Here is a 27,634-nt window from a genome sequence, read left to right as displayed (position 1 = left end):
CGATGATCACGCTTAGGTTTTCGTGAAATATCTAATGTTTTCATACCTTGTCCAAGGCATCTGATGCGTTTCGGCAGCAGAGAGATCCTTTTTCTTTCCCATATTGCTTGAAACCTGTGGCCTGCTTAATAATGTGAAACGTCCTTCTTAAGTAGTTTTTCTTTAATTGGGCTCACCTGGCAAACTAATTATCACAGGTGTCTGAGATTGATTTCAGTGATCCAAAGAGCCCTGAGACACAATACCATCCATGGGTTTAATTGAAAAACAAAAAAATAAATCTTTATGACACTTAAATCCAATTTGCATAATAATTTGGAACACGGTGTATATGTGTATGTGTGTATATATATATATATATATACACACTATATACAATATATACATTGCACTATACTGAAATTTTGAAAGTTGGTGGAATTTCCGATCAAAATCTACCCTTTTTTCTTTATCTATTTAATCATTTATATGTTTATATGGACTGAGAATAGTCCACCAACCACAAATATCCACCCAGCAGCGTCCTGTGGGCAGCGTCTTGTGGGCAGCGTCCTGTGACCACTGATGAAGGACTAGAGGATGACCAACACAAACTGTGCAGCAGCAGATGAGCTGTCGTCTCTGACTTTACATCTACAACTTAGTGGACCACTAAGGTAGGGGTGTCTAATAGAGTGGACAGTGAGTGGACACAGTGTTTAAAAACTCCAGCAGCACTGCTGTGTCTGATCCACTCGTACCAGCGCAACACACACTAACACACCACCACCACGTCAGTGTTACTGCAGTGCTGAGAATGATCCACCACCCAAATAGTACCTGCTGTGTGGTGGTCCTGTGGGGGACCCGGCCATTGAAGAACAGACTGGTTCCTATCACCACCACTGTAAACAATTCTTAAGGTTCTCTAGAACACAGTATTTTTGACCAAACCCCTCTGAATGACTTTGTTTACATTTTAAGAATTTATTTAAGCAGACGTTTTAAAAATCTGTTTCCTTCAATGCTGCTCCACATCACTGCTAACAACAGGCCTTTGGCGCCCTCCTTTGTCAACAGCAGGAACTACTTATATTTATTGAGTTTAACTTTTCAAGGGCACTATGCAGTGATGTTATAGTATTAGAGTGATTCATGATATTCTACTAAATGTTTGTGGTCAGACATGTAGCTGGACTGCTGTTTGGACATTAGCAGCCTGAAGGAGTTTTCTAATAGCAATGCAGGAAGGAAAGAGGTGCCATATGTTTCTTTTGGCTGGACAGAACGGTCCCGGAGGCTGTTTGAAGGGTGCACAGTCCACTGCTCTTACATTAACACTGTTAAACACGGTTCTACACTAATGTCCATCCACAGTAGAGTTATTTTAGAACTGGTCATTTGATTGTAAGGACCACTTGTGAAGTGGTGTTATGTGAACTACATTATAGAAGTGGGATGTCAAACATCTCAGGCCTCAGACTGACCCAAATTATTAAGTGAAATATAACCATAATAAGAAAAAATACTAAACAAGCCAAAAGAACATTCTTGTTATTATAAGAAATGTAAAAAGATATTTTTGTGATAAATAATAATAGTAATAAAATATGTGTATTATTATTATTATTATTAGTAGTAGTAGTAGTAGTAGTAGTGGTAGTATTATATAAATGATATCACAAGTGATATGAATATAATAAATGATAAACATAAGAATAAAATAAGCCAAAATTATACCATTATATCATAATAAATGAAAAAAAAACAATTTTGCAAATCAGTAATAAAATATTTGTATTATTATTATTATTATTATTATTATATAAATGATATCACGTCATAAATTTGATAAATCATAAACAAATAAGAATAAAAATAAGCCAAAATGCTGTAATCGTTATTATAATAAATGTTAAAAATTAATTTCTGATCAAATATAATAAACCATTATTATTATTAATATAATAATAATAATAATAATAATAATAATATCACAAGTGATATGAATATGATAAATGATAAACTATGAGAATAAAAATAAGTCAAAATGATATAATAAATGTAAAAAAATAATCTTATGATCAATAACAATACAATTTTTGTATTTTTATTATATAAACTATATCACAAGTGATATGAATATGATAAATGATAAACAAATATTAATATAAGTATTTGTATTTTTGTAATAGAATTGTTGAATTGTTAGCTTATAGCCTATTTCATAAACTAACCATAGTAGTAAAATAATAATAATAATGCTTAAATTCAGTCAAATCTTTATGTTTTGTTGATTTTCTAAGTGAAAAAAAGTCAACACATCCTCTTCAGAGAAAAACATAAATATGGTATTTTTCTGCAAATATTAGCGCTCAGTTAAAATTTTTTGTTTAACATATTGGAAAAAAATTAAACATAAAATATATAATTATATACTTTTATACAGGCCACATTTGATGCTTTATTTCGCTCAATGTGTTCAATTCAGCAAACAAACAGTAATAGTGCATTAAAAGGTGTTTTCTCTGTAGAGAATATGTCAACAAAACATGACAAACGCCACAGTCTGTGAAACCACAGAAGCTTCGTCTTGCTGAAAGTTCACTGAGGCCTTCAGACGGCCGTCTTCACTCCTTTTACTTAGTTTAGTTTACTTTTTGTTCGAGAGCCGTTCATTAGACCCGGGCTTCAGAGACCAGCCGCTGTGCATAGAGATTCTCCTCTTTATTGATTTCACATTTACACCAGCATCAGTAGAAAATAGAGGTCATTTAAAACCGGCTCGCGCTCCATAGCATAAAATAGGAATCGGCTATGTGGATATCGTTGAACAGGATGAGAACAGACTGCGACGATAAAAATGATCCGTTTGACATTGTCATCCGCTAAAAAACAGTAAGCTTAAAGTTCACAACAGTAATGCTCAGTCTGACCGTTACAGAAAATTATTGAGTCAATGGTTAGTGCAAAATCGGCTTGCTTATATTTCATATTTACATTTCGATTCAAGTTAAAGGTACAATAAGTGGAAATTTCCATTCAAACTTGATGCGATGCAAGACTGAATAATACTTAAAGGGCCCATATCTTATGTTTTTCTTTCTTTTTTTACCCCCTAAAGTCCATTTAAAACTTTGCTACTTCTTAGAATTAAACTGGCTGTTTTTCTTACCATGCCTTTAAGATCGATATATGTAAATGAGCTCTGTTCTGACTGGCTGTCCTGTGTTGTGCCTCATTCAAAAAGCAGCTCTAGCTGAAACACTCCTTATAATGTCAGTTTGAATGGGCGGGGCTAAACTGCTGTAGGCTGAATAGGTGGATGTATGTAAATGTGCTGTTTTTTTGTGACATCACACTTCAAAACAGGCTGTATTTACAGTTTGCAAGTCTCCATATCACAAATAATAAATATAACAAATGACAAATACAGGAATATTAATAAGAAATATTGTTTTCTTGTAATAGAATTAATAATGGAGCTTATTTAACAAATGTCATTGACAATTTGAATGGGCGGGGCTAAACTGCTGTAGGCTGAATAGGTGTACATATGTAAATGTGCTTTTTTTGTGACATCACACTTCAAAACAGGCTCTATTTACAGTTTAGTCGCCATATTACAGGTAATAAATATGATAAATGATAAACAAATAAAAGAATATTAAGAAATATTGCATTCGTGTAATAGAATTACTAATGGAGCTTATTTCATAAACGTCAATGTCAATTTGAATGGGCGGGGCTAAACTGCTGTAGGCTGAATAGGTGGATATATGTAAATGTGCTGGTTTTTTTTGTGACATCACACTTCAAAACAGGCTGTATTTACAGTTTAGTCGCCATATTACAGGTAATAAATATGATAAATGATAAACAAATATAAGAGTAGTACTAAGAAATATTGTATTCTTGAAATAGAATTAATAATGGAGCTTATTTCATGAACATCATTGTCAAATTGAATGCTAAACTGCTGTAGGCTGAACAGGTGGATGTATGTAAATGTGCTGTTTTTTTTGTGACATCACAAACCCAACAACTTCAAAACAGGCTGTATTCGCAGCTTAGTCTCCATATATGAACTGGGGAGTGATGTTTTGACACCTTAATAAGGTTGATAAATGTTTACACCACATTAAAAGTCATTTCCCGTGATATGGGCCCTTTAACTGGTGGTAGGAATGAAACGCACAGTGGAGGCTCACAGCCTGTACATTTGGAAAAACAGAAAACACGGACACTGGGCTAACACTGGAGGTTACATCATATTCTGAGATCACAGCAAGCCAAGCAATAAGTCAATAATGTGTGGTGTATGAAGTGCCTTATGGAAATATGACTCATTGTACCTTTAAAACGCAGGTATAGCTGTGTCAAGGATTGTCTGCAGATTGAGAGGCAGGACAGAAGGAGCAGAGACGAGGGAAAGAGACGGGGAGGAAAGGAGACCTAATAGCAGGAGACACTTGAAATCGAACGCATGATCGTGAGCGGCACGAAGCATTTCGCTCGGTAAATTAAGGGATATGAGCGAGAGCAGTGGAGCGGAGTGCGTGAGAGAGAGAGAGAGAGAGAGAGAGAGAGAGTTGGTAAAGCGTCAGAGAGAAAGAGAACGCATTTCTGTCCATCCCGTGAGTCATTTAAGATCAGTCCACCCAGATCTTCTCCCTATTTTCATCCTCCATCTGTTTTCCTCTGCTCTCCTCTTCCCCTCTGTTCTTTCTCTGCTTGAAAGAGTACCTCCTGCTCATCAGTGCCGTCGGGTCACGATGCTTTGCCATTGCTTGGATCTTGACCTAAAATGAGAGAGAGGGAGGGAGGGAGAGAGGTGAAAGACTGAGCCTTATGTTACCTTATTTACTAATCTGGCTTTGTTAAAGGTCAGCTCAGGGCCATCTGCTAGACACTGGACACAAACATAGATTTACACTCACTAAGCACTTTATTAGCTACACCTTACTTGTATCTACACTCATTGTCCATTTATCAGCTCCACTTACTATATAGGTGCACTTTGTAGTTCTACAGTTACAGACTGTAGTCCATCTGTTTCTCTGCATACTTTGTTAGCCCCCTTTTACCCTGTTCTTCAGTGGTCACAACCTCTGCAGTGAACAATTTAAAACAATAGCATTTTTCTGCCCAATTACTTTATATCTGATTATCTTAAATATTTTATGTGCACCGTTGCGGGTGTTGCTTTCATGGTGGCGACAATCGAATGGCAAAAAAACTAAATATCACCTCGTATCTCCAAAATGGTACTTTACAGGAGAAGGAAAAAATCTACTTTACTTTAATGTAAGTTAATGAACCATAATTTTTTTTCCAGTCATTTTGGGCTGTTTCTTTTAGTCCATTTATCATGAAATTTAGATACAATGTAAAGGGCAGCAGACATTTTCAAATTATGTCAAAAACTAAAACACATCAAAAATGGAGATACAAGGTTTTGTTCTGACAGCAGTGATATGCATAAACTACTGTCCAAAAGTCAGTCGATATTGTTTTATATTCAATAACTGCTTATAAATTTCGATTTGAACACAAATCCAATTCCTAAAAAGTTGGGATGGTAGGTAAAATGCAAATAAAAATAGAAAGCATTGATTTGTACATCCATTTAGAGCTGTATTTCAACAAAAACAGTACAAAAAACAAGATATTTAATGGTTTGTCTTACCAACTTCATTGTTTGTGTGCATTTAAATTGAACTGAACTTGATGCCTGCAACATATTCCAAAAAAGTTGGCACAGGGGCAACTTAAGGCTAGGAATGTTTTTAAATGGTCGGAAAACATTTTTAAAAAGGTGATGCAATCATGCTTGGATATAAAAGGAGCATTCAGGAAAGGCCAAGTCTTTTATGAGCAATGATGGGTTGAGGCTCGTAATTTTGTCAAAAATGGATCAGCAAAAAGTCTTGCTGTTTAAGAACAATGGTTTTAGGTATTTCACTCCATACAGTGCATACAGTCATCAAAAGATTCAGGGAATCAGGACAAATCTCTGTGTGTAAAAAGCAAGGCCAAAAACTACAAGTGGATGCCCATGACCTTTGAAACCAGCATGCTTCTGTGATGGACATCACCGCACTTTAACAAACTGCTGTAAATAAACATCACCTGTTACTGCATCCACAGATGCTTTAGTTAGTTAAGAGCTGTATATCAGCAACACTCAGAAACACTGCCGACTTCTCTGGGCTCAAGCTCACGAAACATGTATTGTGGTCTGATGAGTCAACCTAAACAATATTGTCTAAGGAAATAATGTGTTCTCCAGGCCAAAGAGGAAAAAGATCCTGATAGAAGGGTACGTGTAAACTTACTGGCCACTTTATTAGAAACACATATCATGTAGTCCCACCTTGCTGGTGTACAAGTAAAGCCTGTAGCCCAACTGTTGATGGACAGTTTGTCTTAGCCATTAAGTCTGGGCGATATCTAGAAATAATTGCCATTGATATTTTATTGTTAAAGAATTGGGATTATCAACTGTAAAGTGACAAGTAAGTGGAAGTACAAAGTAGGTGTTTCTAAAAAGTGACCAGTGAGTGGAAGTATGAGGTAGATGTTTCTAATAAAATGACCAGTGAGTGGAAATACAAGGTAGGTGTTTCTAATAAAGTGACCAGTGAGTGGAAGTATGAGGTAGATGTTTCTAATAAAATGACCAGTGAGTGGAAATACAAGGTAGGTGTTTCTAATAAAGTGACCAGAGAGTGGAAGTACAAAGTAGGTTTTTCTAATATAATGACCAGTGAGTGGAAGTACAAAGTAGGTGTTTCTGATAAAGTGACCAGTGAGTGGAAGTACAAGGAGGGTGTTTCTGATAAAGAGGCCAGTGAGTGGAAGTAAAAGGTAGATGTTTCTGATAAAGTGGCCAGTGAGTGGAAGTACAAGAAAGGTGTTTCTAATAAAGTGACCAGTGAGTGGAAGTTCAAGGAAGGTGTTTCTAATAAAGTGGCCAATGAGTGGAAGTACAAAGTAGGTGTTTCTGATAAAGTGGCCAGTGAGTGGAAGTACAAGGTGGGTGTTTCTAATAAAGTGGATGGTGAGTGTATCTGTCCACACTCTCTCACACACAGCCAAATTACCAGGAAAATCCAACGATTTGTTTTTTTTTGGAGGAAGTCTGGGTTTTTTCACAGGGGGCTTGGGATCTGAAGACCTTTCCAGATCACTGGGGCTGCCTTGCTCCATGCCTGAGCAAAACAACACACACAAACACACACACACACACACACACACACACACACACACACATATTGCTTAGATTTTGTAAAGTATTCTCTCACATACTTGAGTTAGAAGTGTGGACTTACCGCCCTCACAGGAGTGTGCCTTTCGGTTTTTTTGAGGCTTTGCGGGACCTCCGTTTAAGTTGGGCTCTTCCTCATCACCTAACCAGAAAATACCACCATCATGACCATCAATGTGATCCATCCTGCCACTGTTTTCATACTAATGTCATTACATGTTATTGAGCTCATTATGATCATCATGCAGACTACAAACTAGCTATTAACAACATTCTTATGTGTAACACCAGTGAGGATTGGTAACACCAGTGACACCTATGGAGAGATAAAAAAGTGGACATTTCTGTAGAATGACCCTTATAAAGCACTAAAACTTGTAATCACGTAAACTGACATTTAACTGAACTTGAAATCAGGTAAATTGATGCTTAACTGAACCACTTTTATTTGTTTCTATGCCAAATGCTAATAAACAGCTGACAGACTCATATTTACAAATAGGAAACACAGTGTTCTAAATTAACTTTACCTGGCGTGATGCATTAGACATATTACATGTGGTTTTTAATATAATAAAAAAGGCAGGATATGTATTTACCAGAAAATAATACTGATTATGTTGTAACAATGGTACGTGTTACCTCATAACAATGGCGCATGGCACATTTAGCAGCGTTACCAGTCCTAAACTGCCACTGTCCTAACTTTTTTGAAACATGCTGCAGGCATTAAACTAAGAATGAGTGTATTTTTGCAATAAAACAAAGAAGTTAATAAGATAAAGCATTGAATATCTTTTTTTTGTATTGCTATCATATAAATACAGATCAAAGTGGGTTTACAAATGACTGTTTCTGTTTTTATTTGCATGTCCCTTTTTTGGAATTGGGTTTGTAAGGTGACAACTGTGACTGTTACCTTGAGTGACAGGCGAATCTACCACACTAAGCGTAGGTTTGGCAGAGGCGGGCGGTACAGGAGGTGGGGTTTTATTCTCATTGGATGTGTCTTGTGGTGGCGAGGCAGCAGGAGATGTTTCAGGTGAATTATTTGGCTGGAAAACGAGGATTATGGTTAATTTAAGTTTTCATAAATTCCAGATTTAAAGCTCAAAGGCTTTACACAAAGGCCTACAAGTGGACAAACACAAGTACACAGTCTATGCATGTCTGTGCATATAAACACACATACCAGTGTGCATGCTAAATACCTTCTCAGGGATGGGAGGAGTTTGCCCCTCTGCTTTTTGCTGTTGATCTTCCTGACATCTCATTTCCTCCTTTATATCATCTTCCTCTTTCTCTCCTTCAGTATCCTCTGTAGATTTGTCTTTAAAGCAAAAGAATAAAAGAAAAAGCTTGTAAGTGCTTTATTTTTAACAGTATTTCAAGTCCTGGGACAGTAAGATCCAGAGACGCTGTAATAAATTCATGTTAAAGAAGAATTCTACCCATTACTAATCAAAACTTGTGCATAATTCACTCGTTAGGATGTAAACAAAGTCATTCAGAGTGTTTTGATGTGAATGTGTGCATTGCAGAGAAACTTATCAAGTCAGAACTGCTCACAATTGTGGTGACCAGAACCAGACGTCCAAAGGTAATATTGCTTATTGCCTCTGAAAGCACCTTCACATAAAGGTATTACACAGAACGGCTGCATTAAACATTGTTTTATGCCAGTTTCGACACAAGATTTTGTCTAAAATGTACAATATTTTATCGCACAGAGGTGCATGCAGGGTGTTAATGAAAACAGTCCCTAGAGAAAACTTATTTTTATGCATTTACCAACATTTTAGAATTAACAGCACTGGATGGACAATGCAGAGTGTAAAAATGAATATAATTCAAGTATAAAATGTAACATTTTGAGTCTTACTGAGATTTTGAGATTACTGGCAGTAAAGTCTTATGAAGAGACTTGAATGAGGTAACAGTTTTATATTCCATGGATCCTATTACTGTGCATGGAAACATCTTTTATGCTTATATTATGTTTAAAATGCTATTTTCATCACTGCTCCCCCCCCATTTTTTTCCAGTATAAACGTATCCAGTTCCACCCACTAGTTCGGACTCCAGCGCTAGGAGAGCGAAGGCAAACACAGGTTTCCCTCCGACTCTTGTGAAGTGCCCCCACATCTTAACAAACTGCCGCTAACGCAACCATACTTGGTGGAGAATGCTAACCACCAGTTCAGTTACGTCAGCTAACATTAGCATTGCACTGATGGGGGAGAGCTTAGGAGTCTCAAGTTTTTAAAATGATTCTTAATTAAAGATTAAAATGGTCAAATTAAACTCTGAAAATGAGCTGAAATTTAAGATTAAACGAGCCTTCAAGAATCGTAATAAACCGAGTTGAATTATTGTGAGATCAGAGATCCTCATCTCTGAGCCAACTGCATTACCAGAGCTCTCCTCCAGATGGCGCTGCCTGGTGTGGGCCAGGCTGGGCTTGCTGCTCTGAGGAGGCGGCTCTGGTCTTTGTCTGCTCTCTCGTGGCTGGGACTCTGTAGCTGATACTGCGTCTTCCTCCTTCTCGGCCGAAGACAGGCTCAGGCCTTGACCGTCTGACTGGTCGTGTCTGTCCATAGGTGCCGTCTGACCTTCAGCCTGTGACTCAGGCAGCCTGGATGTCTCTCTGCTGGCCAAACTGACCTCTTCTGAGGAGCCAAACACTTCACTATAGTCAGGGGACTGCTGTGGGAATTAAGAACAGCCCAATTACAAATGAGAGAATGCAAAGTATAACATATTTTTATATATGTTTTTATAGAAATATATAAAAAATAGCTATATCAGCACATCAGAGCTTTTACCTGTATGTCTCTATATTATTTAATATCATATCTGTACAACTGGTACCGTCTATATATACAGTATGTACACATGCACATACATTAAACATATACACTGAAATCTACTTATAGTTATCTATATTTTCTATGGTTATAACTTATCAATATTCTTACATATATTAATTTTTTTTCCCTGATTATATTTGTATACTTTGTGTGTTATGCTGCTGTAAAATCTACATTTCTCATCTGGGAATAATGTATTAATTGTATTAATAATTGTAAATGAGTGTTATCTATGTATTTTCTAATCTGTTTGGTAAACTTAGCTTTGACCCTCAGCTTTATGTTTAAACTCTCTTCCTCGGTAAGAAGAGCAGGTTTTGTCTAAAGAACGATTTGACAGTTTTCTTTTCCAAACTATTGGTAAAAGCACTTGAAAGCACCTGAAAGGTCTGATTGGGGATAAAATGTGTGGCCTTTGGTATTAAACCCAAGGCTCGGTGTTCACGACCTACAAAATCCTAACAGACTGTGAAAATAGGGTGCATCTCACACTTGAAGAGCAACAGTCATGCTGTCGATTAGCCTTGATCAATTTTCCAGCCCTCAAAATAAACATTCAGAAAAATAATCATGACATTTTGAGGTACAAGTCTAAAGATATTGACCTTTTTTTTTCATTTGAGAACCTCTAAAGCTTAACTCCTACATCTCTGAAAGTTCATTTAGACTGTTACAGCTGGGGCCGTGGCTATATCAGCATTGTACGGCTTGGCCACACCCCCTCACCTATTGTGGTGCTATTGGAGATCATTTGGTTTAGCAACTTTTCAAGATTTATGATTTTGGTGGAATTAACACACATTTTTACTCAGGGACAGTCAACGTGCCAACATGTGCTATTTCAAGACAGGTTTAAAGTTCGGACGTTTTACAGCATCAAATCTAGACTGGAACTCTTTGTGTGGACACTCAGCAGAAACAGGAAACCTGAGCTAAAGTAGGCTGTCTGTAATAATGGAGCTAACGCTGCTGTAGGTGCTCAAAAGAGTGATCGCTCCACAAGATCACAGCTCAACAGAGTTATCTGAAATATTCTGAGGTTAAATTAGTTTTTCATTTATATGCTGAGCTCATAGACTCCACTTTGTGTTTTCCTCTTATTGCTGTCATCTCTCTTCTATCACTTCCAGGGTGAAATGCTATGGTTTTATGGTCGCTTTGTAATCAACCCTGAAAATTAAAGCTTGTTGCAAGACTACTACTGTAGCAGGGTTTCCTTTGGCCAGTATTTTGCAAATTTTGAAAATGCATAAAAAAAAACTGAATGGACAAAACTCAAAATTCAAAAAACACCCAAATATCGCAAAAAGAGTTTTACGCTGAGATGAGGCGGAAAAGTTAGAATATCGCTAAAGCCAAAATACGAAAAAGAGTGGTGGTGGTTTTTCAAATAAATGTGCCGTAACTGACTCTATTGGATGTCAGGAAACACCTAATTGAGGTGGACACCTGCTAGCCATGTTATCAGTCATTGGGACACTCTGCAGTTTAAAACAAGGACTGAGACAAGCAGAAATAACTAAGAAAGAAAGAAAACATTTATCTGAAGAACCACCCTTCTTCGTATTTTAGATTTAATGATATTCTAACTTTTAAACCTTGTCTCGGCGCAAAACTCTTTTCGCAATATTTGAATTTCGAGTTTTGTCAATTCAGTTTTTTATGCATTTTCAAAATTTGCAAAAAACTGGCCAATGGAGGGCAGTGCGGTGGTACAGTGGGTAGTGCTGTTGCCTCACAGCAAGAAGGGCCTGGGTTTGATTCCCGGCCGGGCGACCAGGGTCATTTCTGTGTGGAGTTTGCATGTTCTCGCCGTGTCTGCGTGGGTTTCCTCTGGGTACTCCGGTTTCCTCCCACAGACCAAACACATGCAGTCAGGCCAATTGGACATGCTGAATTGCCCCTAGGTGTGTGTGAATGTGTATGTCTGTCTGTCTGCCCTGCAATGGACTGGCGGCCTGTCCAGGGTGTATCCTGCCTTCTGCCCAATGACCACTGGGATAGGCTACAGCACCCCACTGCGACCCAGAAGGATAAGCGGTTTAGATGATGTATGTATGTATGGCCAGTGGAAACCCTGCTACAGTAGTAGTTGGAGTTTAGTATGACAGAGTCTTGCAAAACGCTTACATTTTCAGGGTTGATTACAAAAGAAAAATACAACAGTTTGAAGGGATTTAACAAGTGAATGGAAGAGTTGTGCTGCTCTTCTTAAGAGTTCGATGAGTCCTTCTGCTGTTCGAAACAAGCCCTAAGACATCACTGACGTGTTTTTTCCTTGCTTTCTTCCTCTGAAAAGGCTTTGGCAGAAAAAAAAACCTTTAGAATGATGCAGTGATACACAAAAATAGCCAAATGTTCCCCTTTCAGTCTTTTACAGAAAGTACTGCCCTTTCACTGTAAGGACGTGCACTACATGATTAAGCAGAGAGAGGGTATTACACCCATAAAGAGCTTTCACTATGAATAAGCACTCAACATTCCAGATCTCAGTGCTATTACATGGCACAAAGCTGAAACTGGACCAGACCTGTGCTTTTACGCACTCAAAATGTGGAGAAGCGCAGACATCATTCTATTCGTCAACTAGAACTAGAAATGCATTTTACTGCAAACTGACAAGCCTGAGATTGTTAGTTGAGTGCCTTGATTATTAGGCCCTTAAGCTGGAGAGGCACATCTCTTTGCCTTTGACTCTCCTTGCTCTCTCATTGGCTGTTGGCTGAATCCCTTGTTCAGTTATGACGCTGACCATCTAACCACCAACTAAAGGGCTGGTGAATGTTATCTTATGTCTTTCGACAAAGAAAAATGTCAAGATCTGAACTGATTTCTATTAAAACACCTCTTTAATATGTTTAATTCCTGCTAACTATGCAAAATCGCCCTAATAATATCTGTCTGCAGCGCCGCAGAGCCACGGTTTCACGCCAGCAGTTTCAGTCCAGCAGGTTCAAGTCAGTGGCATTCAGCTCATGCGCCAACACTTGTTTTGGTTTTTCTCAGCAAGCATTAGGCTAATTGACATTTCAGTCATTTTAGGTGGGTTTCCAATAAATATGTCATAAATTTGTGTTGGGCTAATGTTATATTTTAAGCTTTCAGCTAAAAAAATGTGGTTCTTGGACGTATCCCTGCTGAAAAAATCCAAAAAAACCATTAACCGTTTCCTTTGGTTTCTGATGGTTTCGCAATGTGTTTTGGCTTTTTAAATGGGTTGATATCACAATGTGAAGGATCCTGATGGATCCTGGTTTAACTGGTTACCAACGGCTGATTCCAGATGTATTTGGCGGTTTCCTACTAGGATCTAAAGATGTTCTACAGAAAACTATTGGTCTCTATTGGAAACCATGAAGCCAGTTCGCTTTCGAAAGCAAAAAATTTGGTTTTACAGGGTAAATATAACAAACTACAGCTTATGTGACCTGGGTAAGGTTATGTGCTGCTGTCTCAAACTTTTAGTAGGCGGTGCTGAAACTTATTGATTAAACTCGCTAATAATTATCATGTGTGTTTTGAGGCTGGCTTGGTTTAATGGAGCATACTCGTCTCTGTAAGATGCAGGAGGAGCTGACGGCCTTTTTTCCTGGCAGTGGAATGCCCGGAATTGACCGTCCTGGGAGCTGAGGGGTCCTCTGAGCTCCCACCAGCCTCCCATTGGCTCCTTCCCGTGCTGGCTCCACCCCGCCGCGGTCCTTACGGTGCTGAATGACGGAGTACAAATTCTCTGCGGTGACACTGAAGTATGAAGTGAGACATAATGAAAATAAGTTGGGGTAAAATGAGAAATGCACTACATGAAAGTGCACTTGGATATCTTCACGTGTTTTTTGCCATAGAAGAGTTACATGTTGTCACAAACAATTTGATCCATCTAAGAAATCATCAAATATGGCAATCATCCCAGACTGCCAGTGCACTGAGAATTATAACAACAACATTTTCAATTTAGAAAAGTACAACCCATGAAGGAAAGACGGTAGAATGAGCTGAATCTTGAAAAAGGATCGCTCTTAAAAAATGAATGAACATATTAAAAAAAGAAGGTTTGCTTTTGCTATCAGTCAAAAAGAATAAGCTCAGAAGCTTCACAGTTTCCATTATATGTCATTAAGAAATTATAATATATATATATATATATATATATATATATACACACACACACACACCGATCCTTGTTTCTACACCCATTGTCCATTTTATCAGCTCCACTTACTATATAGGTGCACTTTGTAGTGCTACAATTACAGACTGTAGTCCATCTGTTTCTCTGCATACTTTGTTAGCCCCGCTTTTACCCTGTTCTTCAGTGGTCAGGACCCCCATAGACCCTCACAGAGCAGGTACTATTTGGATGGTGGATCATTCTCAGCACTGCAGTAACACTGACGTGGTGGTGGTGTGTTAGTGTGTGTTGTGCTGATATGAGTGGATCAGACACAGCAGTGCTGCTGGAGTTTTTAAACACTGTGTCCACTCACTGTCCACTCTATTAGACACTCCTACCTTGTGAGTCCACCTTGTAGATGTAACGTCAGAGACGATAGCTCATCTGCTGCTGCACAGTTTGTGTTGGTCATCCTCTAGTCTTTCTTTAGTGGTCATATTTTTGGTTGGTGGACTATTCTCAGTCCAGCAGTGACACTGAGGTGTTTAAAAACTCCAGCAGCACTGCTGTGACTGATCCACTCAGACCAGCGCAACACACACTAACACACCACCACCACGTCATAGTAAGTGGAGCAATAAAATGGACAAAGAGCGTAGAAACAAGGAGGTGGACATAATGTTATGCCTGATCAGTGTATATATATATATATATATATATATATAATATATATATATATTATATATATATCTGTTGTTGGAAGAAAACCTCGTATTTCCAAAATGGTAACTTTACAGGAGAAGGAAAAACCTACTTTACTTTTAATGTAAGTCAGTGGAACCAGAATTTTTTCCAAGTCATTTTGGGTCGTTTCTTTTAGTCCATTCGTCATGAAATTTACACACAACGTAAAAGGTAACAAGTATTTTCAAATTATGTCAAAAACTGAAACACGTCAAAAATGGAGGTGTGTGTGTGTGTTGGATATATTACATATATTAGATAGACAGGTAAACCAGCACCTCAGTGTAGACAAACAGGACACATCTGAACACACTTCGAACATCTCACAAACAAAGCTTACTTGGTGCGACATTCGTCCCCACAGGCCCCGCTCTGGCCAGCAGGCTCTGCCTCCTGATAGGACGCTGAATTGCGGTTCTTCCTAAAGCCTGAGAAGATGGACAGTACGCTACGTCTCTTCTTACGCCTCAGAGCCTGGGCATGATGGTGGGAGGACAGCTGACTGTTGGACAAACAGGGATGAGAGGTCAGAAAGGAGCTGCCAGCAGTCTACAGTTCTAGCTAACATGCTAGGCTATCATGCATCAACTAGCTAGGGTTACCTTTGTAAGCATCTATAAACGCATTCATAACATGTTATAATGCATGCATAAGACATTATAAACATGGCTATAAATATTTATAAAAATGCATTATACGTTATAGCCCTGTTTATTATGCATTATGAATTGTTAACATAATACATTATAAGTACTGATCGTAACAATTTATAAGAGCTCATAAGCCGTTTTTGGCTGCTCTAAGTAAAGTGAAGCGTACTGTACTAAAGCCTCCTCCAGTGTTAAGAGTGAGGCTTCAAGTTGAAGTATTTACTGAAGGATTTACTGAAACACTAAAACATACACAATAAAGCACATTACAGGCTTCAAATGTCAGAGTTTAAACTAGTGCTGCCATCAGTGTTTTACCCAATGTGGGAAAGTCAATGTACACCACCGTTAGCTTGGTATTTGTCTTTACTTTGCAGTCTCCAAGCTGGGACTGACTTCTTTGGCACTGACAGTATAACATGTTATGAACACTATTTATAATGCATTATATTAACAATTCATAATGTATAATAAACATGGCTATAAAGTGTAATTCAGTGTAATTCTTTTTATAAATATTTATAACCATGTTTATAATGCCTTATGAATACATTATAACATGTTATAAATGTGTTTATAGATGCTTACAAAGGTGACATTCATAGAAAGTGTTACCATATTGTGGGTCTGTAGTGCACTTGTAGGTCTATAGTCTGTTTACTTTGTGTTTTGCACAAGTTTAACTTAGGACTATCTGTCCTTTAAAGCATCATTATCATCCACTTTGTTGGAAATAACTACCACTTACTGTCAACTGTGAGTTCTACCTGCTTTATAGGTCCACTATACAGGTGTACAACTACAGACGGAAGTGTTGCTGCACTTGACCCCATTCTATCCCCTTCATTCTTGGTCACTTTCTCCTGCTGAGAGTGGCTCTGTGGCCATTCATGAAGGGCTCGAGCAGAGGTGTTCCAACTTTTTTCAAAGAGGGCTAGAATGGCCCCTATTAAAATACCTGAGGGCTGGTCATTCTTTGCCAAAATGTTATTCATAAATAATTTTAAATATACTGCATTCAAAATATGAAAAAGATCTAGAATAACTAATATTTACTGCAAAAATGACTGAATTTGCTTTGATTAAAGAGCTTTTTTTGTCCCTTGAATTCTTATTGTCCATGCTAGGTTTCATGTATTTGTATACATCCGCCACAATGTTTGTGTGTAGTCATGACTAAATGTCATTCCTTAAATTAATTTGCAGGTTAATTGGATATTAATTGTAGGGTTATAGCACTGCTACCATCATCAAGTAAAAGGAACAATTGCAACATATTGGCTGGACGGATTAAAATGAATCAGCGGGCTGCATTTGGCCCTGGGGCTGGACTTTGGACACCCCTGCACAAATTGTGCACGGAAAAATATGAACTATAGACTCAAGGCAGGTGTCTTTAAAAAAATGTCCAGTGAGTGTACATGTCATATAATGTATATGTCCAAAAGTATTCAGACACCCCGTCAAAATAGATAATTCAGCTACTTTAAGCTGACACAGGAATGTCATAGGAGAACTTTCAGGGCCTTCTAGGCCCAGCAGCTCCCTAAGCAGCTCCCTAAGAACAGTGTTTACTGAGGAAGTCACTGTAAAACTGCTACAGTGTGCAATATGTGTTCATATCTTTGACAAGCTTAAAATCCCTGTGTCTAATCTAAAATGTATTGCATTGCCAATAGAACTGGACACTATGGAGCAGCCACACAGTTCATCATGCCTGATGGCAGGCGTCAGCTGGAGGGGTATAAAGCCCCCCAGCACTGTGCTGTGGAGCAGTGAAAATGAGTGATAGAGCTCCTTCCAATTCCTTTAGGAAGAGCTGGAATGATGTCTGTGATCCAGGACTCATTATCCAACATCAATAGCTGACCTCACTAATGCTGTTGTGGCTGAATTTTCCAAAATATCGCTGCTGTCGGAAGAAAACCTCATATCTCCATTTTTGTCGTTTTTCAGTTTTTGACATAATTTTAAAAAATACCTGTTGCCCTTTACATTGTGTCAGAATTTCATGAATAATGGACCAGAAGAAACGGCCCAAAATGACTTGGAAAAAGTTTGGTTCCATTGACTTACATTAAAAGTAAAGTAGGTTTTTTCCTTTTCCTGTAAAGTTACCATTTTGGAGGTATGAAGTTTTCTTCCGACAGTGATATGTAATACATATATATATACTATAGTGTAAAGCCTCCTCAGAAAAGCAGCAAGGTCCTATTAACACCTTTGTTTTCTGAAGAAACGTTGGAGAAGCAGGTGTCTACAAACTTTTGGACACATAGTGTTGCATTTAACAATCCATATTCTGGTCGATGTGTAATACTATTGCAATTACTGCATCAATATAAGAGACCTGTCTGGTAGGACCCTCTTGGTGTAGAAATCTGGCAGGCCATCATCCAACAGGTTGACTCCCCCATTCTCAGAAGAATGCTGCACAGCAAGAAGAAAACATGATGGTAAAGGAATTGAAAATGCAGAGAAAGACAAAACAGATGTTTTCAAATTCTAGCATATGGTCCCTCAGATCATCCTGAAGCTTTTCACAGATCGGCAGATAACTTTTTTCCCTGACGCTGCCGCCGCGTCCTCTGGGCGCAGTGCCTGTGTTCGCTCGATGCATTAATATGATAAGCAAAGGTGACAGATCCGCAGGAGGAGACATGAATGTAGCCTGCAGCCCCTCAACTTTAAGCGAATGTGATTAAAGGGAGCGACTCATAAGAGCGCTAAGACTTTGAAGTTGTTTCAGTCTATTTCTGGCAGAGTGAAAACATGGGCGAAGGCTCTAAACTCGCACAGACACAACGCGTTTAGGAGACAGAGGCAAGATTCATAATTTAGAGAGGAGAGCGAACGGAACGGTGAGAGAAGGATTAATTATCCACTACGTGTGTGGTTTCAGACACTGCGTGATATGGTGGGCAGGCTTCCACCCAGCTGTCGAGTTAAATTCAAGCGTATAGCTGAAATGCCACAAAACATATGCAAATTAGGCTGAGTTTCCATCAGAGTAAAATGATCTATGTCACGTTTATGAAAACACTGGGAAATATGAGCTGAAGCTACAGAGAAAATCTCCTTCACCAACGTTTTTGGCTGTATTTTTATGTCACAGGAGTCCAATCCCATTTCTCCTTGTTTTCGATGGTCACCTTGCCCTTTGGAACTGAGTTACAAGGGGTAGTGGTTGAAATCTTGCCCTGTGAAATGGGACCCTCAAATAAAAAGAATATTACTTCATTAACAGCTACTAGTGCTGCTCTGTGGGCGACCCTGCCAGTCTGCAGCGATAGCAGGGTAAAGTTCAGCAACCTCACTGCTGGGCTTTAGTTACATTTAGGGAATCATATGCCTTCAAAGAGGGGGGGTGGGACCATTATTGATCATTGCCCACCCATAATTCTTCAGTGATATGAAGCTGAAGTCAGCTATTTGTCAGCTTCTTATTCAAATTTTCCAGTTCTACCTTAAATAGTGCAGCAGTCACATTCTGGCGCTTCAGGCATCAATACTGCTGGACTGTTTAAGGTGGAACGGGAAATTTATCTAGCTAGTTACCGAGACGTTAGCATACTATTATGGATTTTTTTATGCTTGTTATGAAGAAAAGGACCATAATCCATTGAAACGACATTAAACTAAGATAATATAATGGTTATCGTAATTTTTTTAATGGTGGAAATTCTCATATTCATGGGTTTCTTTGGTCGCTTGCGCAGCCATCACTCTGTTTGGACTGTGCCTCTGAAAAACCTCTATTTGCAGGGTCATGTAGCCCTAACACTTCACCTTACCCCTCTATCTTAACAAAAATCGGGACACCCTGAACGCGCATAACGGAGGGCTAAGGGCTAAGTGGTAGGGTTCAAGGGGAAAATTGGGATTAAGCCTTGAAACATACTTCATTATTTCCTCCTATTTTTCTTTATTTCTCTTATCAGTCAGAGAGGATTAATTCAGCAATCAGTTGTTTCCTACATTGTTCAAGCCATTAAGCATTACTTGAGCAACATTAGGAACTACATTGTACGACCAAACGTATGTTGACACACCTCTTAATTAATGAGTTCAGGCCACACCCATTGCTAACAGGTGCATGAAATCAAGCTCATAGCCTTGCAACCGCCATAAGCAAACACTGGCAGTACAATGGGTCGTACTAAAGAGCTTACTGACTTTAAACAGGGCACCGTCATAGGATGCCACTTTTGCCACAAGTCAGTTTGTGTAGTTTCTGCTCTGCTAGATCTGCCCCAGTCAACTGTAGACATACTTAAAGGGGAACAGATTGCAAGCAAGACACTCAGTTCCATGGGTTTAATAGTAGACTTACTTTAATGTAACATCATGAGATTTAGCTTGTTTGTAGCGTGCACATAGCATTATTCATATTTCACCTGCCACATAACCTGCCTAATACAAGTTCCTAATGTGGTCATTTCTAATTAAACAACAGTAAATCATATGTCAGTGTCAGAAAACACGCAAGAAAGTCTATCTGAGACTATTTAACACTGCGGTTTGCACAACTAAGGAGTCAAACTTAAGGAGTCAGACAACAAAAACATTTTGGCTGATTTTTTTTTTTTGCCTAATTTTTTGACAACCCAGTGCTTAAAGACTACAATTTGGTGAAGCCAAAGCACCCACGTCAAGCAAAAACAAATTTTCCTTCATTTTTTGTACAGTAAAAGAGTTTGATGTAGTATGCAAACACTTAAAGTTTCAAAACATAGTGTTCTCCCTCCAATCCATACAGGCCACATATGAAAACTAAGCTGCAAAAACGGCCCTTTTTCAATTCACTGTTCTTATGATGTCACAAAAACCAAAATTACACATGTCTATTCGTCCTACAGCAGTTTAGCCCTGCCAAGTTGTGCTGAAGTTACAAGCAGTGTTTCAGCCCAAAGTGCCTTCTGAATGAGGGACAATGCAGGACAGCCAATCAGAACAGAGTGCCATAGCATATATCAGTCTTAAAGGTGCAGTCTGTTTAATTCTAAAGGATAGAGAGGTCAGAAAATGATCATGTAACAATAAAATTAGGATTTTTTTTGGTAAATAAAAGCACTTTTTTTAACCAGTGTTCAAAGTGGACCTTTTTAGTTTATTGATTAGGGCTGTGTTCAAAATAGACTAGTATATACTGCTCTCATACTGCCTGTGACCGAAAGTAGTAAGTAGTATGCAGTTTGTGCCCAGCATGAAATTCTCTATTATGCTGAAGAGTCCCAGATGACGCTCTGCTCTGGTGAAATATTCCAGTACACAGCCAGCGCTATCTTCAATCTGCAGTCCTGAGTCTCAAAATGCAGCAGTAATTTCAAAAGGACGTAACCACTGACATAACCGCCTGGTTATGGATACAGAAATGAAATGAAAGGAAATCATTTTTCCTGCTGGCAGTGGGGGTAAAGCCCTGTCTGATTTGTTTGCTGGTCTTGAGATGGGGTTTGCTTACTTTGTATATTTACAACCCCATTTCCAAAAAAGTTGGGACACTGTGCAGAATGTAAATAAAAATAGAATGCGATTACATACAAATATTTCTGAAGGAAAATATACAAAGACAACATATCAAATGTTGAAACTGAGATTTTTCTTTTTCTTTTTTGAAAAATAGATGCCTATTTTGAATTTGATGCCAACAACATGTTCCAAAAAAGTTGGGACGGGGGCTGTGTTTACCACTGTGTTTCACCACCTCTTCTTTTAACAACACTCTGTAAGCGTTTGGGAACTGAGGAGACACTGCTGTAGTTTTGAAAATGAAAGTTTCCCATTCTTGTTTGATTCAGGATTTCATCTGCTCAGGAGTTCAGAGTCTCCTTTGTTGTATTTTTCATTTCATAATGCACCAAATGTTTTCAGTGAGTGAAAAGTCTGGACTGCAGGCAGGTCAGTTTAGCACCCGGACACTTTTAATACAGAGCCATGCTGCTGTAATATGTGCAGAATGTGGTTTGACATTGTCTTGCTGAAATAATCAAGTCCATCCCTGAAAAAGACGTTGTCTGGATGGCAGCATATGTTGCCAAAACATGTATATATCGTTCAGCATTAATGGTGCCTTCACAGTGCCCGTCACCCATGCCATGTGCACTAATGCACCCCTATACCGTGATGGAATACTGGCTTTTGCACTGCATGCTGATAACAAGCTGAGTGGTCTTTAGCCTGGAGGACACAGTGTCCATGATTTCCAAAAAGAATTTCAAGTGTTGATTCGTCGGACCACAGGACACTTTTCCACTTCCCCTCAGTCCATTTTAAATGAGCTCAGGCCCAGAGAAGGTGGCAGCGTTTATGGATCCTGTTTATATATGCTTTCTTCTTTGCATTTTAGAGTTTTAAATTGCATTTTTGGATGCAGCGACAAACTGCTTTCACACACAGTGTTTTTTCAGGAGTGTTTCTGAGCCCATGCAGTGATTTCCACTACAGAATTATATCTGTTTTTAATGCAGTGCAGCCTGAGGGCCCAAAGATCAAGGCCAGCAAATACTGGTTTTGGCCTTGTCCATTGCATACAGAGATTTCTCCAGATTCTCTGAATCTTTTAATGTTATTATGTACCGTAGATGATGAAAAGCAAAAGTTCTTTGATTTGATTGTGCAGTCTTTCACAGAGTGGTGAACCCCTCCTCATCTTTACTTCTGAAAGACTCTCTGGGATGCTCTTTTTCTACTCAGATGTCACTGACCTGTTGCTAATTAACCATTTAATAACACTTTTCTCGCATCTCCGGCAGGAAACTTTTCCTCAAAAGTGGAATAGTTTCTTGTAAAATGTCTCTCAACATTCGATTTTTTAAGATGGAGAAGTCAGTTTCTCATTCACCAGCTTCTTGTTCAAATTTTCCCGTTCCACCTTAAATGGTGCAGCATTTACATTGTGGTACCTCAGGCACCATTTAAAGTGGATTGGGAAAATTCGAACAATAAGCTGGTGAATGAAAAGCTGATTTCAGCCATGTGACTTTTTATGGTTTGATAGTTTCTAATTGCAGATTAAACGTATCAGGAAACTGTAGTGCTTATAAATGCAAATAAGTCTATTTGTCTCCAAATTATCGATGCTCGTCTTAAATCTTTCTTGTCTGCATTGCTATGGCGACCAGCAGTCTGCACGCCAATGTTCAGTGTTAAAGGGTGAATTAGTTCTACATTAACTCCAGTGTTTAAGGCCATCCATCCATCCATCCATCATCTAAACTGCTTATCCTTCTGGGTCGCGGTGGGGTGCTGGAGCCTATCCCAGCTGTCATTGGGCGGAAGGCAGGATACACCCTGGACAGGTCGCCAGTCCATCGCAGGGCGTGTTTAAGACCATTTATTGTTAAAACTGTGTTGAACGATCAACAGAGCTTTATTTACTGCAAATGAGGATTATTTTATTTTTATATAAAAATCTAATTCTGCTGTGGAGCCGCAACAGGACAGTAAAAGAGCAGCATGTGGCGCCAGAGCCGCATGTTGCCAACCTCTGGCATAGATCGGCATTGAGGCTTACGTATGGAGTTTTGCTACTTATTATTCAGTCAAACTAGCTCATATTTCCAACTACAAATGCAATGGAAAAGAAATGACTGACCTTTTAGCAAATATAGGAACACAGGTTTACCGCACAGATTCCAAGCTGACATTTTCACAAGTTTCTTTGTGTCTTTGGAGATAAGTAACAAAAAACCCTCCACTCTGTCATCTTTCAAAACGCAGCAGGCACATCTCTTGACCAAAATATATATCCCCACGTGATGGCTGACCTGAAAGGCAGTTAACAACGGTTGCTAAGCAGTGATTGGAGGCCTAAGGAAAATGGGGTGGGTCTTGAGACGGTCTGATTGGCTCATTCCCTGATGTTAGTCTAGTCTCACCCTGCCCTGTAGTACAACAAGCGGCTTTGTTAAATACTGGGTACTGTACTGTACACTACTATGAAGAATAGTATGCAAGTATACAGTATACACTAGTGCAGTATGCCATTTCAGATGCACTCCAGGTCTTTACCATCTCCACAGGGGCATGCCCGGCCCTGTGCCTTCTCGGAGGACGGGGTCTGACGTGGGTCACGTGGCGCAGAGGTGCCCCCTGAGTAGGCAGGGTGGACAGACCTTCCCATGAGGTTGAACGAGAAAGGGGAGCAGCTGGACGAGGCACCGAGAGAGAAGGAGAGGAGTTAGGGTCATCACCTAAACCTGGGAGAAGGGACAGGTGGGAGGAGAGAGGTGTGAGCATGCATATTAATTATATATAACTATAATAAAGAAATAGTTTGGGAAAATCAAATAAAATGTACACAGCTGTCCCTCCGCCTTAAATTTAATTGATCAATGAAGACGTTTGGTCTCCAAAGTATGCTTCTCTATTTATATACGCTTGCGTGGTGTTTATGTGGTTTTAGCCTTCAATCCTATTTTTCTTGATATTGGAAATTTGATTTGCACATGGGAAAATGTCATTTGCATATTAATTTTAAAATTTAACTCAACATAAAAAAAGAATTTTCTTAAAAGAAAGAATTGAATTTTCACTAGTAAAAATGAAATGTTTGATATTAAGAAAACAATGTGTACTAGTAAAAATGTCATTTTCAATATTAAAAAATTAAACTTCCACATGTAAAAATTTATTTCTACTAGTGAAAATTCCGTTCTTCTAGTCAAAATTGATATTTTTGCATTAACTATTATTAGTAAAATTTCAACTACACTTGGGATAAGGGGGAAACATCAGATTTGTGTACTTCAGATTTATTCTGGATGCAAGAAAGAGCTCTTTTAAAGCTGCACTATGTTTTAAGTATTTAAAGTTTTTTTTTGTCAAAACTAAAGCAGCAAGAGTCTTTTCTAAAATTTGACTGAATCCTCTTTGAACACTTTTTCAACGAGTTAGCAATCATCATTACAATAATACTTATGTTTTAGCTTGAGGCTGTTTTCACTGTGTTGGTATTCTAGGCTTGCTATGTTTGCTGCTTAATGAATAAATAATTACATTATAAATTATACAAATACATGAAAAAATGATTCAAATTACTTAGAAAAGTTGAAAAGTTGTCTTTTTCACTTAATGAAATTATGTACTGTGATTGGTTGTTTCTGTTGGTAAACTCCAGTCTCTGTAGAAAAGCACAGAGCCATATGCTAATCTAAAACAGCTCAGATGGCCTTTATTTTTGGACTGAAAATAGCCTAAAATGAATGGAAAAGATTGGAGAGCATCTATCAGACGGTCCTCTCGTGCCCGAGCAGCTCACTTCCAGCTGTTCTGCTCTCTTCTTTTTCCATTTATCAAAACAAACCTTACTTGTGGGTCCCCCTGGTGGTTTGGGGGATCTAAGCAACTGCTCATAGCAAGAAAAGGCCCTGCTGCTGCATGACTGCTAACTCCTGATTGAGTGAGTGTGCTGCTCTGAGGCCGCTGCAGCTGTCCTGCGTGACTCACTCAGTCTGGTGGAGACGGGGCGGATGCGTCGTGTTCTGGAGCTGCGCTTCTTTATTGCGATGGTATCCTGTGCACAGATGGAGCGGATGAGTAAAGTGTGTGGGTGCACCAAAACACCAAAACACAGAAACAGATGGCCAGGCCATGGAGGCATGTGGCCACGGTTAAACAACACCAAAGCACGAAGTGCAACACAACCTCAGTCTGTGATGTGGAATCTAAGCAGTGCACTCACTATGCTGATGCCAAAGTCGTCCTCGGGGATGTCCATTGGGTCGCCGTGTCTGAGCGTGCGCCTGGCCGTGCCGCCATCGTCCAGCCGCCGCATCTGAGCGACCTGATGAAGCTGAGAGCAAAGAGAAAAGCACGAGCGAGGCTGTATGAGGAAATGAATGCTAATTGCACTTCTTTTGATTAGTCATGATGCCACATGGGTAACTGCAATTCAGTCCACAGAGATGATGCATTCCGCGGGAACACTTGAGGTTCGTCAAGCTGATTCAGTCCTGATTCAGCGGAACACCCGGAATACTCATCGCAAAGAAATGAGGTTGGGCAGATGCTGTGTGCACTCAACAGAAAATCTGAGCAATTCACTTGAAGCTCTCGTTTGAGGAACTGAACTGTTTATCACAGGGATTGCTCAATTTCAGTGTGGCAATAATACTAAATGGAACGGAATGGACTTAATTGCATTATATATTTAGCACATTTAATGATATTTCAATTCACTGTTTTGCCCCTTCCAGTTAGTAACTGTAATGCATTTGATTAGACTACTAATGCAAGGAATTGGAAAGCGGTGTTTTCATCCAATTTGTTTGGAATGTAATAGATTAACCATGATATCACAGTACAGAGGCTAGGACCTAGGGATGTAACGATACACAAATTTTATGATACGATAGGTACCGTCACCTTTGCATGGCAGTACGATACATTTCTGAAACTTCAACATGTGTTTTTGCATTTATTTATTTTTTTGGTAATTGGTAATTCCCAAAACGAATTTTATTGTCTTACCTTCTGGCTTAAATGACTGTGAGGCAGACTTTGTAATATTTTTAATTACTCCCAGCAAACTGCGGAATCCACACCCAAATAGAGGTGGACTATACAACCGAACAGAGGTGCAAATCAGGAGCTTTCATCGCCTCTGTTTTCTCCATGAGGCTGAAGTTGGCTTCCTATTCGCCCACTTCTCATTACAATTTTCTGCTCCACCTTAAAGGGAGCACCAATAACAATAACGGAAAATTCAGATAAGACACTGGCTAACTTTAGCTTAGCCTTTTTTCCTTGGTGTGGTAACTGACACATTTGGATGATGTCTTCACAAATGAGGTAGCATAGCTGAGGTATTAGCATTAACATGAGTATCTGATCCTCACTTTAAGCAATGCGGGCACTGTGTCACTGTCTGATCTATCATTCCTTCCCCATAATTACTGGCCTTGACTGAGAAACCTCACTATCTCAAACAGCTAATCATCCATCCAATTTAGGTTATCACTTTTAGAAATATAGTGAATTGTGTTAAATAGAACTATATAAACCATTCCTATCATTATCATCCGTTTTATAACATGAAATCTAACAGCATTTGATTCACAGTGTATATATCTCACAACCCCTGTATAAAAAAATGAATATTAACAGCATATTGTGACATGCCTATTAGGGACTGGCCAATATATTGTTTGCCCAATACAATCAACCAGCAATGATGGGATTTATCCATAAAATGACAGATAGAACACATTGTGTTTAATAGCATCTTAATTAGTATTGCAACAAAGTCAGAATTTTAAAAATTTTCAAGTAGTCATGGAAGTTTTTTAAAAAAAAAAGGGAATAGTAAATTTGAATTTTTAATACAAATTAGCCTCTCTCAAACTCTCTCAAAACTTATGAGCTGCCTGAACTCCGTCTAAGAGCAGTGAAGAGTCTACTTATTATGCTTTGGACAGAGTTTCTTATCTGTTTATTCCAAAGAAGGAAGCATAGAAAGACTACTGCAGCCGTTAAAAGGCTACTGCACACTGGATGAGAAGCGCAGCATGTAGCACAAGCGCAGTTAAACAACAAGCTCAATCTAATTTTACACTCTACTTATATAGATTTAATGAAATAAAATTTTCAGCATCATTTAGTACATTTATCACATTTGGTATGAGCTAATTCTTCACAAGCTTGCTTGCTGGCTTAAAAGTACAAGGTGAGCAGGATAGGAACATTAGCTAGGGTAGCAGAGGATTAGCATATGTTTGTTTATCTTAAAGACTTCAGATTGGCTGCCTTTGTCTAATGTAAATTTCAAACTAAATTACTTACTTGCAAGAGCAAAAGACAGAGGGACATCTAGCCAATCATATGTCCAACTATCCATTCATCTAACAAATCATCTAGGAAACCATCCATACTTCCATCCATCTATCCAACCAACCATCCATCCAACTGTTCATTCCTCCATCCAACCAACCAACAAATCGTCTTACAAACCACCTCCAGATTTCATATCTAAACGATCTGATTTTCAGATCAATAGAGATGTAGAGTG

General features: G+C 38.8%; 1 protein-coding gene across 1 annotated transcript in view; it reads right to left on the bottom strand.

Moving 5' to 3' along the window:
- Window positions 1–3,380: 3,380 nt before the first annotated feature.
- carmil3 (capping protein regulator and myosin 1 linker 3) overlaps window positions 3,381–27,634 on the bottom strand; it is a 138,972-nt gene continuing 114,718 nt past the window's right edge. Inside the window, exons 29-40 of the mRNA XM_036597456.1 lie at window positions 25,310–25,420; window positions 25,075–25,141; window positions 23,638–23,825; window positions 17,975–18,054; window positions 15,315–15,476; window positions 13,668–13,860; window positions 9,664–9,955; window positions 8,461–8,579; window positions 8,169–8,304; window positions 7,314–7,391; window positions 7,086–7,193; window positions 3,381–4,781 (exon numbers count right to left, since the gene is read on the bottom strand). Coding sequence (XP_036453349.1) covers window positions 4,750–4,781; window positions 7,086–7,193; window positions 7,314–7,391; window positions 8,169–8,304; window positions 8,461–8,579; window positions 9,664–9,955; window positions 13,668–13,860; window positions 15,315–15,476; window positions 17,975–18,054; window positions 23,638–23,825; window positions 25,075–25,141; window positions 25,310–25,420 — 1,566 coding nt within the window. The 3' untranslated portion in view covers window positions 3,381–4,749. The remainder of the gene's footprint in view (window positions 4,782–7,085; window positions 7,194–7,313; window positions 7,392–8,168; window positions 8,305–8,460; window positions 8,580–9,663; window positions 9,956–13,667; window positions 13,861–15,314; window positions 15,477–17,974; window positions 18,055–23,637; window positions 23,826–25,074; window positions 25,142–25,309; window positions 25,421–27,634) is intronic.

This window comes from Colossoma macropomum, unplaced genomic scaffold (genome assembly GCF_904425465.1).
Source record: "Colossoma macropomum unplaced genomic scaffold, Colossoma_macropomum, whole genome shotgun sequence".
Classification (NCBI taxonomy): domain Eukaryota; kingdom Metazoa; phylum Chordata; class Actinopteri; order Characiformes; family Serrasalmidae; genus Colossoma; species Colossoma macropomum.
Note: the sequence above shows the minus strand (reverse complement) of the source record. Positions and strands in the feature narration are given on the sequence as shown.